This window comes from Lycium barbarum, chromosome 8 (assembly GCF_019175385.1).
Source record: "Lycium barbarum isolate Lr01 chromosome 8, ASM1917538v2, whole genome shotgun sequence".
Lineage (NCBI taxonomy): Eukaryota > Viridiplantae > Streptophyta > Magnoliopsida > Solanales > Solanaceae > Lycium > Lycium barbarum.
In genome coordinates, this window is record NC_083344.1 from 48,887,600 (window position 1) to 48,906,019 (window position 18,420).

Here is an 18,420-nt window from a genome sequence, read left to right on the forward strand (position 1 = left end):
ACGAGGAATGAAGTCCAAAAATGATTTAAGACAAAAAGTGTGATGACGGGGATTGGGAATAATATTTCGGGTGTGCCAAAAGGTGTTATGGCTAGTGCTATATCCCATAAGTATGATAATGAGCACATGAGGTATGTTAAAAATAGATACTATTTAAGTGAATGGAGATCAAGAAATTAATTGGTTAAATATTGAAATAAAGTGGGAGAGTAAAGGAATTAATTGTGGTATTAATTAGGGTCAATTGGATAAGTGCTAGTATATATATACAAATATATACCCATAGTACGTGACAAAGCAGCAATATGACACCTACATAAGGTTGTTAGGTGGCAAAAGATTAAGAGAGATTAATAAGGGTGACTTTAGGGAGCCCACGTGTAAAGGAGTTGCTATACATATAAATTCCTATTCCAATTCATTTGTAATGGATTAAAGAAATAAGAGAAGAGAGGAGCAGCAGCATATTTTAAGATGTGAGGTTGTGTATTTCATATGTAGAAATGGAGTAAATAGGCAACAACATTGTTGTTTTTATTTTGAAGGTGATATCCGTAGCTGTAGCAGCAACGTAATACTCCCTTTATAGCAGCAATGTAATACTCCCTATATACAACAACCTGTAGATTTCAAGAAGATCAAAGTCTCATTTTATTCGGGTTTTATTCACCATTTCGATCTCGTTATTCCATTTTATCGCGTTGTTGAATTCGGGCTTTCTTCGAAGAGAAGTAAGGTTGACGAAGAGTATTTCTTGGATTATAAGGTAAGAATTCTCCTCTATTAGATATATTTAAATTCGTCCAGGTCATAGTTAAATTAAGAGACGGGAATTATGAAATAATTGCGGGAAATCGGATAAGTTATTGAGTTAATATTGTAATTGTGGGCTGTTTTGAGAGTGATCTAAAGGTGGACTTAATTCTAGTTTGATATGAAATCTTTGGTAGTGTTGTTGTTGGTAGTTTGATTGATGTCTTGGCTAAATTGGAATCCCGAGGATTGTTAAGTTTTCAGGGGAAATGCTGCCCGAATTTTGTTAAGTAACGTGCAAGCTTAGGCTTTGGATTTTGAGCGCGCTATAGTTAATACTTTATATCAATAATGTTGTTGTAGATTGGGAAGCCCGGGATCTGATTTGGTGTTAACTTGAGAAGCGACAAGGTTTGTAAAGCTAACCCTTCTTTCTTTTTTGCATGATTTACGTGAAATGAACAAACGACGAATGTATAAGCTCCTATTCTTAGAGACACTAGGGTGGTTAACGTCTTTGATTTTCATAAGTTATTTCATATTGGTACACGTTTATGATTCTTGAAGTCCCATTTGACATAATTCATAATGACGTTCGAGGGATACTTGACATAACTGCCTTCGTTGATATTCAAGTGTTAGTTCATTCTGTCTATCCTATCGAGTCCCAAATGATGATTTGATTTGCATATGGTTACTCACTACTCTGCTCATGCATACTGTCATTATATCTTTCACCGAGTCCCGGGCCGGGTATGTTTTCGTGCACAGTTTCACTGCATTATTCACCGAGTCCCTCACTAGAGGGCCGGGTACGGTATATATATATATATATATATATATATATGATGATATGATGATGTGATGATATGATGATATGATTATATGATGATGTGATTATGACGCTAAGGATGGCATGTGATGACTTTATTCACCGAGTCCCATAATGGGCCGGGTATGATATATGATATTGATATGCATGATTTACATTTCATAAGGCAAGTGTATTGGTATTTTGAATGTCATACTTGTCTCCTGTGATCTCTACTTCAGTCACGATCCTCTTTATTGTATTTCATGCTTTATATACTCAGTATATATCTTGTACTGACCCCCTTTCTCCGGGGGGCTGCATTTCATGCCCGCAGGTACAGATACTCAATTTGGTGATCCTCCAGCTTAGGATTTCCACTCAGCTGTCTTGGAGAGCTCCATTGTTCCGGAGCCTAGACTTTTGGTACAAATCTTTTGATGTATATATATGTTTATCCAAGGGTACGGCGGGGCCCTGTACCGTCATATTTCACTATCAATACTCTTAGAGGTCTGTAGACATATGTGTGGGTTGTGTTTAAGTTTTGTTCAGCTGTGTCTATACGATGTGCTATGGATATGTTCGTCTGTAGGGGCAGCCTTGTCGGCCTGCGTATGGTATTGATATGTAGTGGCAGCCTTGTCGGCTTGCGTAGCATATTAACATGTAGTGGCAGCCTTGTCGGCTTGCGTATCATATTATGTTTTGATTAGTTGTGACTCCTCAGGAGACAGGTTATCGATATATGTATATATGACGACGTTATGGACCTTTGGAGTTCTTTTGCATGCTTCCATATTGTTCTTAGGTCTAGTTTGACTATATCTAACAGGTACGTATATGAGTGTCCTGCTCGGGCACTAGTCATGGCCCACGGGGCTGGGTCGTGACAGAGGCCGAGGGGGAGCATCTACTTTAGGTGCCACTCAGCCCCGCATTTATGCTTTAGCCGGACGACGGGATCTTGAGTCCTCCCCAGATGTGGTTACAGGTACATTATGCATATTTTCCCATGATGTGTAGGCATTGATAGATCTGGGTTCTACCTTCTCTTATATTACTGGTAGTATTGGGGTGAAAACCGAGCCAATTAAGCCTTTTGAGGTATCTACTCCGGTTGGTGATCCCGTGATAGCTAGACAAGTGTACAAAGATTGTGTAATTATGATATGTGACCGCCAAACTAAAGCTGATTTAGTTGAGCTGGAAATGTTAGATTTCGATGTAATTATGGGTATGGATTGGTTGGCCTCGTGCTATGCTAATGTTGATTGCCGATTGAAAGTAGTTCGATTTCAATTTCCGGGAGAGCCCGTGCTTGAATGGGGTAATACAGCGTCTCTAAAAGGTAGGTTTATTTCCTACCTTTAAGGCAAGAAAGATGATAGTTAAGGGCTATATTTATCATCTAGTCCGAGTTCATGACACCGAAGCAACGTCGCCAACTTTCCAATCCGTTCCGGTAGTGAATGAATTTCCGGATGTATTTCCAGATGAACTTCCAGGCCTTCCCCCAGAAAGAGAGATTGATTTTGCCATCGATGTGTTGACAGACACCAAGCCTATTTCTATTCCTCCGTATGGAATGGCTCTGGCAAAATTGAAAGAGCTAAAGGCACAGTTGAAAGATTTGCTTGAAAAGGGGTTTATTAGACCCAGTTCATCACCGTGGGGAGCACCTGTTCTATTTGTAAGGAAGAAAGATGGCTCCCTACGAATGTGCATTGATTATAGGCAGTTGAATAAGGTGACAATAAAGAACAAATATCCTCTTCCAAGGATTGATGAATTGTTTGATCAATTACAGGGTGCCAAATGGTTTTCTAAAATAGATTTGAGGTCGGGTTATCATCAAGTGAGAGTTAGAGAAGAAGATATTCCCAAAACAGCTTTCAGAACGAGATATGGTCATTATGAATTCCGGGTGATGTCATTTGGGTTAACTAATGCCCCGACAGTGTTTACGAATTTGATGAATAATGTATTCAAGCCACTCTTGGATTTATTCGTGATAGTATTCATTGATGATATTCTAGTATACTCTCGCACAGAATCAGAGCATGCAGATCATTTACGTATCGTTCTGGGGATTCTTCGAGCCCGAGAATTATATGTAAAATTTTCAAAGTGCGAGTTTTGGCTAAATTCTGTAACATTTCTGGGTTATGTTATTTCAGATGATGACATTAGAGTTGATACTCAGAAAATTGAAGCTGTGAAGAATTGGCCAAGGCCTACGACGCCTACAGAAGTTCGTAGTTTTCTGGGATTGGCAGGATATTATAGAAGATTTGTAGAGGGCTTCTCATCTATTTCCGCCCCATTGACAAAGCTGACCCAAAAGTCAGCTAAATTTCAGTGGAATGATGCTTGTGAGCGTAGTTTCCAGGAGTTGAAGGACAAATTAACCTCAGCTCCTGTCTTAATACTTCCAGAAGGGCCAGATGGTTATGTTGTGTACTGTGATGCTTCTGGTGTTAGGTTAGGATGCGTATTGATGCAGCACGGTAGAGTCATTGCTTATGCTTCGAGGCAGCTACGGAAACATGAAAAGAGCTACCCAACTTATGATCTCGAATTGGCTGCAGTTATTCATGCGTTAAAGATGTGGAGACATTACCTGTATGGTGTGCGTGTTGGTATCTATACAGATCACAAGAGTCTCCAATACATTTTCAAACAGAAAGAGTTGAATCTGCGACAGAGGCGGTGGTTAGAATTATTGAAAGACTATGATGTGAATATTTTATACCACCCTGGAAAGGCAAATGTAGTAGCTGATGCGCTTAGCCGCCGATCTATGGGCAGCCTATGATACAATATTCAAAACGAAAATGAAGAAAAAAGGACAAGAAAAGTAAAGGATAGATAATTTGACACAACTCAAGACCCAAATTAGCAACCAAAGTTCTTGAATTAACTTGACCTCTAATTTAGGAACTAAAGAGCACCAAACTCTTAGGATGACCAATAGGGATTTGATACCCTAATAACCAATCCTCTCACAAGATTCACAATCTCTAGCTTAGCAAGCTCTCAACACTCAAAAGAGTTCACAATTTCAAGATATCAATATTCAACATAGACTAAGTCTTCTAAATGAAACAAACTACTATTTATACTAAGGCTCAAAAGAAGACAACTACTCTATTACACTTTTACCCTTAATGAAGTTAGGGCCTTGTTTGGGTGTCTTCTTTTGGGAACAAAGCTTGAATTTGCAAATCTTCAAGTAATGGCCACATTGCAAGTATGGTCATCTTCAAACCTCTTCTCTAAACCATCCTCCCATGCTATCATGAACTCTTGCAATCCCCGGGAAGGTGCTAGAGTGTATTCAAGTATGTCCCTCCTCATGAACAATGCTTGCATCGCTTGAAGTTCCTTCGCTTGGCTCCTTGTAAAAGGTCTTGATGCCACTCGAATTGTATCATTCTCCCCTTCTTGAAGAGAATTTGTCCTCAAATTTAAGGGATCATCATCTTGCACCACCATAGGAGAGAGATCACAAACATTGAAGGTGTTATGAACTTGATATTCGGATGGAAGATTAATTTTGTAGGCATTATCATTAAGTCGTTCAAGTACTTCAAATGGACCATCTCCTCGAGGCATCAACTTGGTCTTTCTTTTGTTGGGAAACCTCTCTTTTCGGAAATGTACCCAAACCCAATCACCCCGTTCAAGCACAACTCGTTTGCGACCCTTGTTTGCTCTCTTGGCCGTTTCTTGATTCTTTTTCTCAAGGTGAAGCCTCACCTTCTCATGCAACTTCTTCATGGCCTCGGCTCGTTTGTTTCCATCTAAACTCAACACAACATCTTGAGATAAAGGGGTTAGATCTAAAGGGGTTAGGGGGTTAAAACCATAAACCACTTCAAAAGGTGACATGCCAATAGTGCTATGAATGACTCTATTGTAAGCAAATTAAACCAATGGCAATTGATCTTCCCAAGATGCTAATTTTCCTTTAACCATGGCCCTAAGCATAGAACCCAAGGTCCTATTGACAACTTCGGTTTGGCCATCGGTTTGTGGGTGACAAGAGGTAGAAAACAACAATTTAGTCCCAAGTCGTCCCCACAATTCTTTCTAAAAGTGGCTAAGGAATTTTGGATCCCTATCGCTCACAATGGTTTTGGGAATACCATGCAACTTTACAACATGTTCAACAAACAAAGAGGCAACATGAGGAGCATCATCAACTTTATGACAAGCAATGAAATGAGTCATTTTAGAAAATCGATCAACCACAACAAAGATGCTATCTTTACCCCTTTTGGTTCTAGGCAAACAAACCCAACACAAAATCCATCGAAATATCAAACCAAGGTTGTTGAGGGGTGGGGAGAGGGGTATACAAACCATGGGGAAGGAGTCTAGACTTGGCGCCGCGACATTCAATGCATTGGCCACAAATCTTAGCCACATCCCTCCGCATATGAGGCCAATAAAATTGCTCCTCAAGAATTCCCAAAGTCTTATCAATCCCAAAATGTCCCATCAATCCCCCATTGTGTGCCTCCCTCACAAATAATTCCCTCCAAGAGCTCATGGGCACACACAAACGCTTGTTTTTTAACAAGAAACCATCAAACCTAGAATAGGGAGTAGAAGACCTATCCCTAATCCACCTCTCCCTTTCCCACTCTTCGCAATCTAGAAAGATTTTGGCAAAGACGGGGTCCTCGGGATACAATGTCTTCAAGCTTTCAAAACCCATCAATTTGGAAGACAAGGTATTAATCAAAACATGTTTCCTTGATAGGGCATCCGCCACTACATTCTCCTTTCCCTTTTTGTATTGGATTACATAAGGGAAGGTTTCAAGGAATTCAACCCATTTAGCATGCCTTTTGTTCAACTTTCCTTGGGGCTTGAGATGTTTTAAGGACTCATGGTCGGTCCTAATCACAAACTCTTTAGGCCACAAGTAGTGTTGCCAATTACCCAAAGCTCTAATCAAAGCATACAATTCAAGATCATAGGTGGAGTAGTTCAACGTCGCACCCTTAAGCTTTTCACTAAAATAGGCAATGGGTTTTTGGTCTTGCATCAAAACGACACCAATACCTACTTTGCTAGCATCACATTCAATTTCAAAGATTTTGTCAAAATCGGGTAATTGCAACAACGGTGCGGAGCTAAGCATTTGTTTTAGAGTTTCAAAAGCCTTTGCTTGCTCCACACCCCAAGAAAAAGGTCTATCCTTTCGGATTACCTCAGTCAAAGGAGCGGCTATGGTACTAAACCCCTTAACAAACCGTCTATAAAAACTAGCCAATCCATGAAAGCTTCTAACATCACCAATGGATTTAGGAATTGGCCAATTCTTAATATCGTCTATTTTGGATTCATCAACCTCAACACCCCTTGAACTCACAACAAAACCCAAGAAAACAACTTCATCAACACAAAAAGAGCATTTAGCAACATTAGCATAAAATTGTTCTTGTCTAAGCACTTCAAACACACATTTCAAGTGAAAAACATGCTTATCCATGGTTTTACTATACACCACAATATCATCAAAGTAAACAACCACGAATTTGCCAATAAAAGGTTTCATGACATGATTCATCAAACGCATGAAAGTACTAGGAGCGTTAGTGAGACCAAAAGGCATCACCAACCATTCATATAGACCAAACTTGGTCTTGAATGCGGTTTTCCACTCATCTCCGGGATTCATCCGGATTTGATGAAACCCACTCCTAAGATCTACCTTAGAGAATATGCATAAACCATTCAACTCATCAAGCATGTCGTCAAGGCGAGGTATGGGATGGCGATACTTTACCGTTATCTTATTGATGGCTCGACAATCAACACACATGCGCCATGATCCATCCTTCTTTGGCACCAAGATCACGGGCACGGCACAAGGACTCATACTTTCTCGCACAACTCCCTTTTCAAAGAGCTCATCCACTTGCCTTTGAAGCTCCTTAGTGTCATCTGGGTTGGCTCTATAAGCCGGTTTGTTTGGCAATTGAGACCCCGGAACAAAGTCAATTTGGTGTTCAATTCCCCTCAAAGGTGGTAACCCCTTTGGGAGTTCCGTTGGGAACACATCATCAAATTCCTGCAAAAGAGAAGACATAGAGCTAGGAAAAGAAGGGGTTAGTTCATTAGTGTGCAATGCATAGTTCCTATGCATGAGGAGAATCACCGGTTGACGCTCCCCCAATTCCTCCCTAATTTCCCCACAATTCGCCAAAAGTGACACCTTGGTTTTTCCTCTAAGCTCTCCTTTCTTTGCACTCACCTCTTGAGAACTACTCTCCTCTACTCCCTCATCCCCCGCATTTTTTTTTGCAATGCACTATGACCCTTCTCCTTCAACTCCCTCATTTTGTTATAGATCTCACCCACTTGGGAGGGGGTCCTACGCACCACATAGAGAGGTACAATAGGCTCATCATCACCTTCAACTCCATCCCCTTCACTATCATGAAGTTCATTCTCATGATTGCCCTCATCATCCGCTTCCTCACATTCTTCCTCATCCTCACTATAAGTGTCTCTCAAAATAAACGCTCTACGATTAGGGCACTCGCTTGCTCTATGACCGAAGCCATGACATTTAAAACATTGAACAGGAGTTTTCGTACCTCCTTCCTTTGGAGCAAATTTCGGAGGTTGTTTGTCAACTTGCTTCTCAACTTGAGCATTCTTGACAAATGGTTTCTTGGCTTCTTGCATGGGGCCCTTATTCTTTTGCCAATTGGAGGAGAAAGCCCCTCGTTCTTTGTTATTGTTCCATGAACTCACATAGCCCCTTGACTTATTGATTTTGTCTTCCTTGAGACCCTCCTCTATTTCAATAGCCGCTTGAAGGGTTTCTTCAATGCTCCCATAGTTGTGGAGTCTCATTTGGGAGACAATGTCACATTTAACCCGGCTCGGAACCGAGTCATAGCATTTAATTCATCCTCGTCAAAGTCGATCCTCATCTTGACAATTTGGAACTCATCATAGTATTCTTCCACACTCTTTTTGTTTTGCCTTAAGGTGTACACCTTCTTGAGTTGTTCTTGTTTGTAGCGTTCGGTGACATACTTACGCCGCATGGCCTCCTTCAATTCATCCCAAGTAGGTGTGGGCGGGAGTCCAATAATTCTTCTTGCCTTCACTTGAGTTTCCCACCACGTGGAGGCATAACCTTCGAATTGAGCAATGGCGTAAGACGCCTTTTTCACCTCGGACATGTCATTCGTCAAGAAGATTCTATCACAATGACCCAATCAAGGAATGTATCGGGATCACTACTTCCTTTGAAGGATGGGAGAGTAACCTTAATGGAATTGAGACTCGTGTCTCGCCCTCCTCCATAACCGTGATTCCCATTGACATCTCCATCGCCATCATAACCTTGATGGTCACGACCTTGGTACCCTTCACGAGCTTGGTACCCTCTTTGTCTTCCCATGTGAGGGTTAGGACCATGTCTTCCACCCCTCCCTCGATAACCTCCTTGTGCTTGCCCTCGTTGCCTCCAACCTTGGTCACCATAATGTTCGTGCTCATGAATAGCTTCCTCTATCTCTTCCTCATTTGGTTGTTGGATGTTTGGTCGGTTTTGGGGTGGCATTGGTGCATTTAGGGGTGGATCATTTGGATTTTGATCTGGTGGGAGTGGGTTGTCCCGTTGGCCTATGGGAATGTTGTTTGGTGGGGTGAGAGTCGTGTTTTGAGGAGTGTTTCGGGGAGTGGGGTTATATAGATGATGGAAGGTGCCGGGTGACAATGTAGGTGAAGTGCTTCGAGTAGCTCCACTTGTGCCACTTGGGGCGAATATGAGACCTCCCTACGGTCTCCTTCAATTGCTTCCACCCTACTTCCCAAGTTTTCCATTCGACCACCCATACTATCCACCTTATCGTTCAAGGCTTGTAAGGCTCTCATTACATCAACTAGTGTGAGTTCCCCGGTGGGAACTCGAGTTTCATCCTCAGTAGCCATGGTACCTATTAATACACTCAACAAAACAAGCGTTCACGTTAGATTAGTAAAATCAACTCACAAGCGCTCAAGTATGCGCACCTTTGATTGCCTCACAAATTGCTTCCGCCAAAGATTGTGTGCTTGTTAAAGTCGACTAGTCACAAGGGTTCAAATTCTACTCTTGGTTGGAATAAATTCTTGTTAGACCAAGAAGAACGAAGATGACTCAATAAAACAAACGCACTTGAGCCAAGAAATTATAACAACGAAGTAAAAACGAAGAAAAGCACGAAAGAATTGGCACGAAGAAATGCGGACACAAGAACTAGCAAACACAAGTAGGAACAACTACTAAACGGCTACTAGTTGAGAGACACAAGAAAATTGAGTGCAAAAATCGGAAAAATAACTAAAATTTCGGGCCCGGGTAAGTGATAACTTGGAAACACGACCGGGAAGCCCCAATTTTTTTTGTTTTGAGAAATGGAATCAAAGAGAATTAAAGTTGGAAAAACCTGAAATGCGCAACATGCGACACCGGTGCATCACATGCGACTCGCATGTTCAACATGCGAGGGTAATATGCGTTTCGCAGATGAGGCAGCCAAAGGATCAACTCTCTGTCACAGGATGCGACACGAGATGCGACTCGCATGCTCAACATGCGATGGAATATGCGAGTCGCACATGCTGCCACCAAAATCCCAACTCTCTGTCATCAAGTGCGACACAACCTGCGACTCGCAGGTTCAACATGCGACTCGCATGTAGTGTCGCATATGGGCCAATTCGATTTTTTTTTCCGCAAAAATCATAAACAAATTTGACAACTTTTGGATCAAATGGCCCTTTGGAGAGTCTTCTTCCTTATGAAGATTTGAAGGTGTTCAAGAACACAAGAACAAGTCAAAAATTCAACTACCCTCAAATCAACTCCAAATTGACTCAAATTTCGGATTTAAGTTCTCTTCAATGTAGACAACAAAGCCCATTAGGTTTCAACCTTCAACTTCACCTTCTCCAACAAGACCCACTTTCAAGTTCTTGAAGCTTTGAAGCTCAACAATGGTGGAACACAAACCCTAACTCCAAATGGATTCGAAATTGAAGATTTAGACTCTAGAAACACTAAGAAACTCTAATCTAACACTAGATTCAACAAAATCAACAAGAAAATCCGATTTTTTTTTTATTTTTTTTTTGAATTTCGGATTTTTTATTTTTTTTATTTTTTTGTTGAATCAAAATCCAAGATTAGATTTGGTAGAACAAACTTAAACTAAGCTTTGATACCAATTGATACAATATTCAAAACGAAAATGAAGAAAAAAGGACAAGAAAAGTAAAGGATAGATAATTTGACACAACTCAAGACCCAAATTAGCAACCAAAGTTCTTGAATTAACTTGACCTCTAATTTAAGAACTAAAGAGCACTAAACTCTTAGGATGACCAATAGGGATTTGATACCCTAATAACCAATCCTCTCACAAGATTCACAATCTCTAGCTTAGCAAGCTCTCAACACTCAAAAGAGTTCACAATTTCAAGATATCAATATTCAACATAGACTAAGTCTTCTAAATGAAACAAACTACTATTTATACTAAGGCTCAAAAGAAGACAACTACTCTATTACACTTTTACCCTTAATGAAGTTAGGGCCTTGTTTGGGTGTCTTCTTTTGGGAACAAAGCTTGAATTTGCAAATCTTCAAGTAATGGCCACATTGCAAGTATGGTCATCTTCAAACCTCTTCTCTAAACCATCCTCCCATGCTATCATGAACACTTGCAATCCCCGGGAAGGTGCTAGAGTGTATTCAAGTATGTCCCTCCTCATGAACAATGCTTACATCGCTTGAAGTTCCTTCGCTTGGCTCCTTGTAAAAGGTCTTGATGCCACTCGAATTGTATCAGCCTATATGAAGTTCCTTTGGAGAAGAAAGAATTGATTCATGAGCTCCACCAACTATCTAATCTTGGAGTATGTTTAGTTGATTCAGGTGATGCAGGAGTTAGTGTTAATAATCCCACAATTTCGTCCTTGTATATGGAAGTGAGAGAGCAGCAATATGAAGATCCTCAATTGAGCCATTATAGAGATGCATCTCATGAAAAAGAGAAGTCCCCATTTGAAGTTTCTATGGATGGAATTCTTAGATACCGAGGCAGGCTATGTGTGCCGAATGCTGCAGAGTTGCGCGGTCAAATTTTGGAAAAAGCCCATTATTCTTGGTATTCTATTCACCCAGGTGCAACAAAGATGTATCATGATCTCAAATTAATAAAGTGGTGGGATGGCATGAAGAGAGACATAGCAGAATTTGTAGCCCAATGTCCAAATTGCCAACAAGTAAAGATCGAACATCCAAACCCAGGAGGATTATTGCAAGCAATAGAAATTCCTACGTGGAAATGGGAAGTTGATAACAACGAGGTTAGGGAGATCCCAAATTTATAATTAAAATATAAGAAGTGCGGAAGCAAATATAGAAAAGAATCTAAAAACTAAAAAAATAAAAGATATGGGAAATTCGAAGGAACAATCCACGAATTTCCAAGAACGTTAGTTCTAAAGTCTTGACAAGATCCAAGTAACAACGTATAGATTTATAGGAAGAAATCTAACGCCTTTACTTGAGATAACTAATCAAAAACAGTAGATTAGGATCCTGGCCGCTTTGTGAGTAACTTAAGACAACAATTAGTATTTAGAACTAACCGCCTTCGAAAGAATACCAAAAAGAAATCAAAGATATCAAGGAAGAAATTATCTTTCAACCTTCACTTGATAACAACGAGGTTAGGGAGATCCCAAATTTATAATTAAAATATAAGAAGTGCGGAAGCAAATATAGAAAAGAATCTAAAAACTAGAAAATAAAAGATATGGGAAATTCGAAGGAACAATCCACGAATTTCCAAGAACGTTAGTTCTAAAGTCTTGACAAGATCCAAGTAACAACGTATAGATTTATAGGAAGAAATCTAACGCCTTTACTTGAGATAACAAATAAAAAACAGTAGATTAGGATCCTGACCGCTTTGTGAGTAACTTAAGACAACGATTAGTATTTAGAACTAACCGCCTTCCAAAGAATACCAAAAAGAAATCAAAGATATCAAGGAAGAAATTATCTTACTACCTTGAACTAGGAACTAGTTAGGTTGAAAGATAAATCCTAAAGTAATGCCACAAAGGTTCAAAAGAACTCTCAATATAATATATTCTTCAAAATCTGCTTTACAATGAATGACAATCACCCCTTTATATAGTTGTAAAGAAGGAGCTAGTCAAAATAGAAATAAATGGGAATTATCTTCCCTAGAAGCATAGAAGACTTCCCACACTTGGACCAAGGCAGTCAACATAGATTAAAACAACCTAGAAGACTACCCACACTTGGACCAATGCAAGTCAACATAGATAGATTAAAAACAACAATTAAATATTTATTCTAGAAAATAATAATATTTGGGCTAATTTTGGGCTGCTGGAAACTTCTTCTTTTGGGGCTGATTTGGACCTCATTCCATCTCACTTTGGACTTTAATTTGGGCCTCCAAATAAGTATAAGACTTGAGGAAAAAATCTGAATTGGGCTGGAGCTCTTCTTCCTCATAAGACACTTTTGAATTGTTGATTGCAGCCCATTAAGCATGTCTTGCAATTTCCTCGTTTGAGATCTTGTCATGGGTCTTCTTGGAACTTCCAAATCTTCATCCACGTCCTTCAATAATTCTGAGCTACCATGGATGCTATCATTCCCCTCTTCTTGAGATGAATTCGTCCTCGAATTTAAACCTGCATCAAATAAGGAAAGATCAGAAACATTGAAAGTAGCACTAACTTGATACTCACTAGGAAGATCAAGTTTGTAAGCATTGTCTCCAATCCTTTCAAGGACTTCAAATGGACCATCTCCTCTTGGGTCTAGTTTGGATCTTCTTTTGGCAGGAAACCTTTCCTTCCTGAAATGCACCCATACTTGATCCCCGGGCTTAAAAATAACAGATTTTCGCCCCTTATTTCTCCTTAAGGCAGTCTGCTCATTCTTCCGCTCAATTGCAAGCTTTGTTTGTTCATGAATCTTCTTCATCATTTCAGCCTTCTTCCTACCATCAAGATTAACAATATTATCAGTAGGCAAAGGCAGCAAATCAAGGGGGGTGAGGGGATTAAAGCCATAAACAACTTCAAAAGGAGACTTACCTGTAGAAGAATGGACAGTTCTATTATAGGCAAACTCTACCATGGACAAATGTTCTTCCCAAAATGTTAATTTTCCTTTTAGAACAGCCCTCAACATATTCCCTAAAGTCCTATTAACTACTTCTGTTTGCCCGTCAGTTTGCGGGTGACAAGACGTAGAAAATAGTAGTTTAGTTCCCAACTTTCCCCAAAGAACTCTCCAAAAGTGACTTAAAAACTTAGCATCCCTATCACTAATAATAGTTTTAGGTATACCATGTAATTTAACCACTTCTTTTACAAACAGATCAGCCACATGTGATGCATCATTAGTCTTCAAACATGGAATAAAGCGAGCCATTTTTGAAAATCTATCTACCACCACAAATATACTGTCCTTACCATGCTTAGTTCTAGGCAAACCTAACACAAAATCCATGGAAATATCAAGCCAAGGGGAAGTGGGAACAGGTAAAGGAGTATAAAGACCATGTGGTAACACTTTCGATTTGGCTTGTTTACATTCAAGACATTGAGAGCACACTTTCTCAACATCCTTTCGCATGCCTGGCCAAAAGAAATGTTCAGCAAGTATATCCAATGTTTTGGGCACTCCGAAGTGTCCCATGAGTCCACCACAATGTGCTTCCCTAACAAACAATTCACGCAAAGAGCAATTAGGGATACACAATTTATTTTCCTTAAAAAGAAATCCATCTTGAAGATTAAACCGTTCATAAGGACCCAACTTACATTCTGCAAAAACCTTGCCAAAATCAGAATCATTAGCATAAAGGCCCTTGATTTGATCAAAACCCATCAGCTTAGAAGTAAGAGTAGAGACTAAGACATACCTTCTTGACAGTGCATCAGCAACCACATTCTCCTTTCCTTGCTTGTAAGCAATCACATATGGGAAAGTTTCAATAAATTCAACCCATTTTGCATGCCTACGATTAAGCTTACCTTGGCTCTTCAAATATCTCAAGGATTCATGATCAGTCTTAACCACAAACTCTCTAGGCCACAAATAATGCTGCCAAGTAGCTAAAGCCTTTACCAAAGCATAGAGCTCTTTGTCATAAGTTGAGTAGTTCAATGTAGCTCCACTCAACTTTTCACTAAAGTATGCAATAGGCTTGGATTCCTGCATTAAAACAGCACCTATTCCTTTTCCAGAAGCATCACATTCAACCTCAAAAGACTTAGAAAAATTAGGTAATTGCAAAAGAGGAGCAGAACATAATTTTTCTTTCAACAAGTTAAAAGCATCATCTTGGTCTTTCCCCCATGTAAAACCCTTATCTTTCTTGATAACTTCAGTTAGAGGAGCAGCAATGGTGCTAAAATCTCTAACAAATCTCCTATAAAAACTAGCAAGCCCATGAAAACTTCTAACCTCAGTTACACTCTTAGGTTTAGGCCACTCTCTAATTGCCTTGATTTTCTCTTCATCAACCTCAACTCCCTTAGAACTGACCACAAAACCCAAGAATACCACACGATCCACACAAAAGGCACACTTTTTGAGATTAGCAAACAATTGTTGTTTTCTAAGAACTTCAAAAACTTGTTTTAGGTGTTCTACATGCTCATCTAGAGTTTTAGAAAAGATCAAGATATCATCAAAATAAACCACCACAAACTTTCCATGAAAATCCTTAAAAACATGATTCATCAATCTCATGAACGTGCTGGGTGCATTAGTCAAGCCAAAAGGCATAACTAACCACTCATAAAGCCCATATTTGGTCTTAAAAGCAGTTTTCCATTCATCTCCAGGATTCATTCGAATCTGATGGTAACCACTTTTTAGATCAATTTTAGAAAAGATTTTGGACCCATGCAATTGATCCAACATGTCATCAAGACGAGGAATAGGATGACGATACTTTACCGTAATCTTGTTGATAGCTCGACAATCCACGCACATCCTCCAAGATCCATCTTTTTTGGGCACCAATAGAACAGGAACTGAGCAAGGACTCAAGCTCTCTCGCACAAACCCTTTTTTAAGCAACTCTTCAACCTGCCTTTGCAACTCCTTTGTCTCTTCAGGATTACTCCTATAAGCAGGCCTATTTGGAATCTGTGCACCAGGCACAAAGTCAATTTGGTGTTCAATTCCACGCAAAGGTGGAAGACCTTTAGGAATATCTTCAGGAAAGATATCATCAAAGTCCTGCAAAAGAGAAAAAACACTACTTGGCAAAGAAGAAGTAAGTAGCTCAGAATTAATCAAGACTTCTTTGTAAGTAAGTAGTATTATGGGCTGTCCCTCTTTTCTTGCATTCAAACACTCTTTGGCTTTTATATAGAGACTCTCTTTTTTCTTTCCCTTAGCCTCTTTCCTCTCACCAAAACTTTCTTTTTTTCCACTCAAACCCTCTTTTACCTCTTTGCTTAAGTTGCTGCCCTCTTTCTCTCTCTCTTGGCCATCTTTCATTTCTTTTCCCTCAAGCTCACCTTTTTTCTGTCCCCTTTGTTTTCCCATTGATTCCCTCAATCTCTTTTGATCTTCAAACACCTGAGAAGGTGTTAAAGGTGCAAGAGTATACTTCTTGCCATTAAGCTCAAGTGAATATCTGTTCTTCCTTCCATCATGAAAAGTATTCCTATCGAACTGCCATGGACGACCAAGCAAGATATGACAAGCTTGCATAGGAATGACATCACAAAGAGTATCATCCTCATACCTGCTAACATTGAATGAAATCATGCATTGTTTGTTGACTTTCAGTTCACCACTATCATTCAACCATTGGAGTCTATAGGGCTTAGGGTGTTTCATGCATGCAAGCCCTAACGTATCTACCAAGTGTGAACTCACTACATTAGCACAACTACCACTGTCAATAATCATAGAACAAGTTCTCCCCCTTATCCCACACCTAGTATGGAATATATTTTCCCTTTGTTCTTCACTATTGACTCCCAAATTGATAGCCATAATCCTCCTAACTACTGCAACCAAACTATCATTAAAAGGAAGTTCTACATCATCTTCACTCACACCTCCCTCTTCTTCCTCTTTCTCACTTTTTTTACTCTCATTTTCTCCATCAAGAATCTTCCTAGCTACCCCAACAAAACCACTATTAGGCAACTCTACATCATCTTCACTCACACCTCCCTCTTCTTCCTCTACCTCACTTTTTTCACTCTCATACTCTCCATCTTCTTTCATGAGAATATTTCTTCTATTTGGACATTCATGCATCATATGCCCTCTTCCATGACATTTGTAACATTGAATAGAACTAGAAGGTTTTGGTGATTTAGGATTAAAAGTTTTACCTCCCTCCTTTTCATCTACTTTGGCCTTCCCCTTGCCTTCTTGAGGCCTAGAAGTCACATCTTGTTTCGGCCATGGCTTCTTTGAATTGGTGTTTGGCTGACTCCTCCATGAGCTAGCTTGCTGCTTTCTTTTAATTTGCTTTTCTAATTTTACAGCCATATCCACTAACTCATCTAAAGTTACATATTGTTGTATCTCTACTACATCAGCTATTTCTTTATTTAAACCATTAAGAAATCTAGCCATAGTGGCCTCTTCATCTTCTACACAATTAGCTTGGATCATAGCCATATCCATAGCTTTGAAGTATTCATCAACAGTCATGGTTCCCTGCTCCAATCTTCGAAGACGCATTTGTAGGTCTCTTTGAAAGTGGGAAGGCACGAACCTCTTCTTCATGACTCTCTTCATCTCAGCCCAAGTAGCAATGGGTGGTTCTCCATCTTGTTGTCTATCCCTTGTAAGCTTTTTCCACCAAATAGAAGCATAGTCAGAAAATTCAACAACGGCAAGTTTTACCTTCTTAGCTTCAGAATAGTTGTGACAATCAAAAATGGCTTCAACTTTCCGCTCCCAATCAAGGTACAAGTCTGGATCTCTTGTGCCCTTGAAAGTTGGCATCTTCATCTTTATGCTATTGATGTTATCATCTTCCACTCTTCCTCGTTGTCCCCTCCTATCTCTCCCTACCCTATCTAGATTTACATCAAGATCATCAACAAAATCATCTATAGGGTTTTCTTGATTTACAATGGGGCCATGGGGCATATTTCTTCTATTTTGAGGCCTAGGATTATTTTGTGGTTGGACAACATGTTGACCTCCCCTCCTAAGTTCAGCTATTGTCTCATTTTGTTCAGCAATGGCATCCTTGATCTCTTGAAATTGCAAGGTCCATCTTTCGAATTGTTGGTGCATAGCTTGTAGAGTGAAGTCATTTCTTCCTCGGATCTCGGCTTCTTGGCGAGCCCTCCTTTCATCATCACTACTACCTGTATTAGTCATCTCAAAAACAATAGTTTATCACTCAAAGTTTGGCTTTTTTTTTTTCTCAATTGTTCTCACTCACTCTTGCCTTTTTCCACTCAAATAACCTTTGGAAAAACACTTTATGGATTTATAATTAAACCCCACTAGATTCAAACCCTTGGTAGTAAAATAAAGAATTTTGGGGCACTAAAGAAAGTGAAGAACCAATCCTAGAAAGAATTAGAATTTAGTTGAAACAAGACTCGAACAAAAGGACTTTTTTTTTTTTTTTAAACAAGATAAAAAGGAGTAAGAAAAAAAAATTGATTGCTTCTTATCTTTAAAGATCTAGGATCCCCTCTTCTTGTTTTCTATCTTAATCTTTAGAAAACAAATAAGATGGAAGAAATTTCTTGAAAGCAAACACTAATTTTTTTCGTCACTG

The 18,420-nt window shown here is 39.6% G+C and overlaps 1 protein-coding gene across 1 annotated transcript in view; it reads right to left on the reverse strand.

Annotated features, from left to right (window-relative positions):
• Window positions 1-17,800, reverse strand: part of LOC132607815 (uncharacterized) — a 40,957-nt gene extending 23,157 nt beyond the window's left edge. The window contains exons 1-5 of the mRNA XM_060321894.1: window positions 16,757-17,800; window positions 16,510-16,639; window positions 16,175-16,476; window positions 15,740-16,033; window positions 13,044-15,661 (exon numbers count right to left, since the gene is read on the reverse strand). Coding sequence (XP_060177877.1) covers window positions 13,044-15,661; window positions 15,740-16,033; window positions 16,175-16,476; window positions 16,510-16,639; window positions 16,757-17,774 — 4,362 coding nt within the window. The 5' untranslated portion in view covers window positions 17,775-17,800. The remainder of the gene's footprint in view (window positions 1-13,043; window positions 15,662-15,739; window positions 16,034-16,174; window positions 16,477-16,509; window positions 16,640-16,756) is intronic.
• Between the last annotated feature and the right edge of the window lie 620 nt (window positions 17,801-18,420).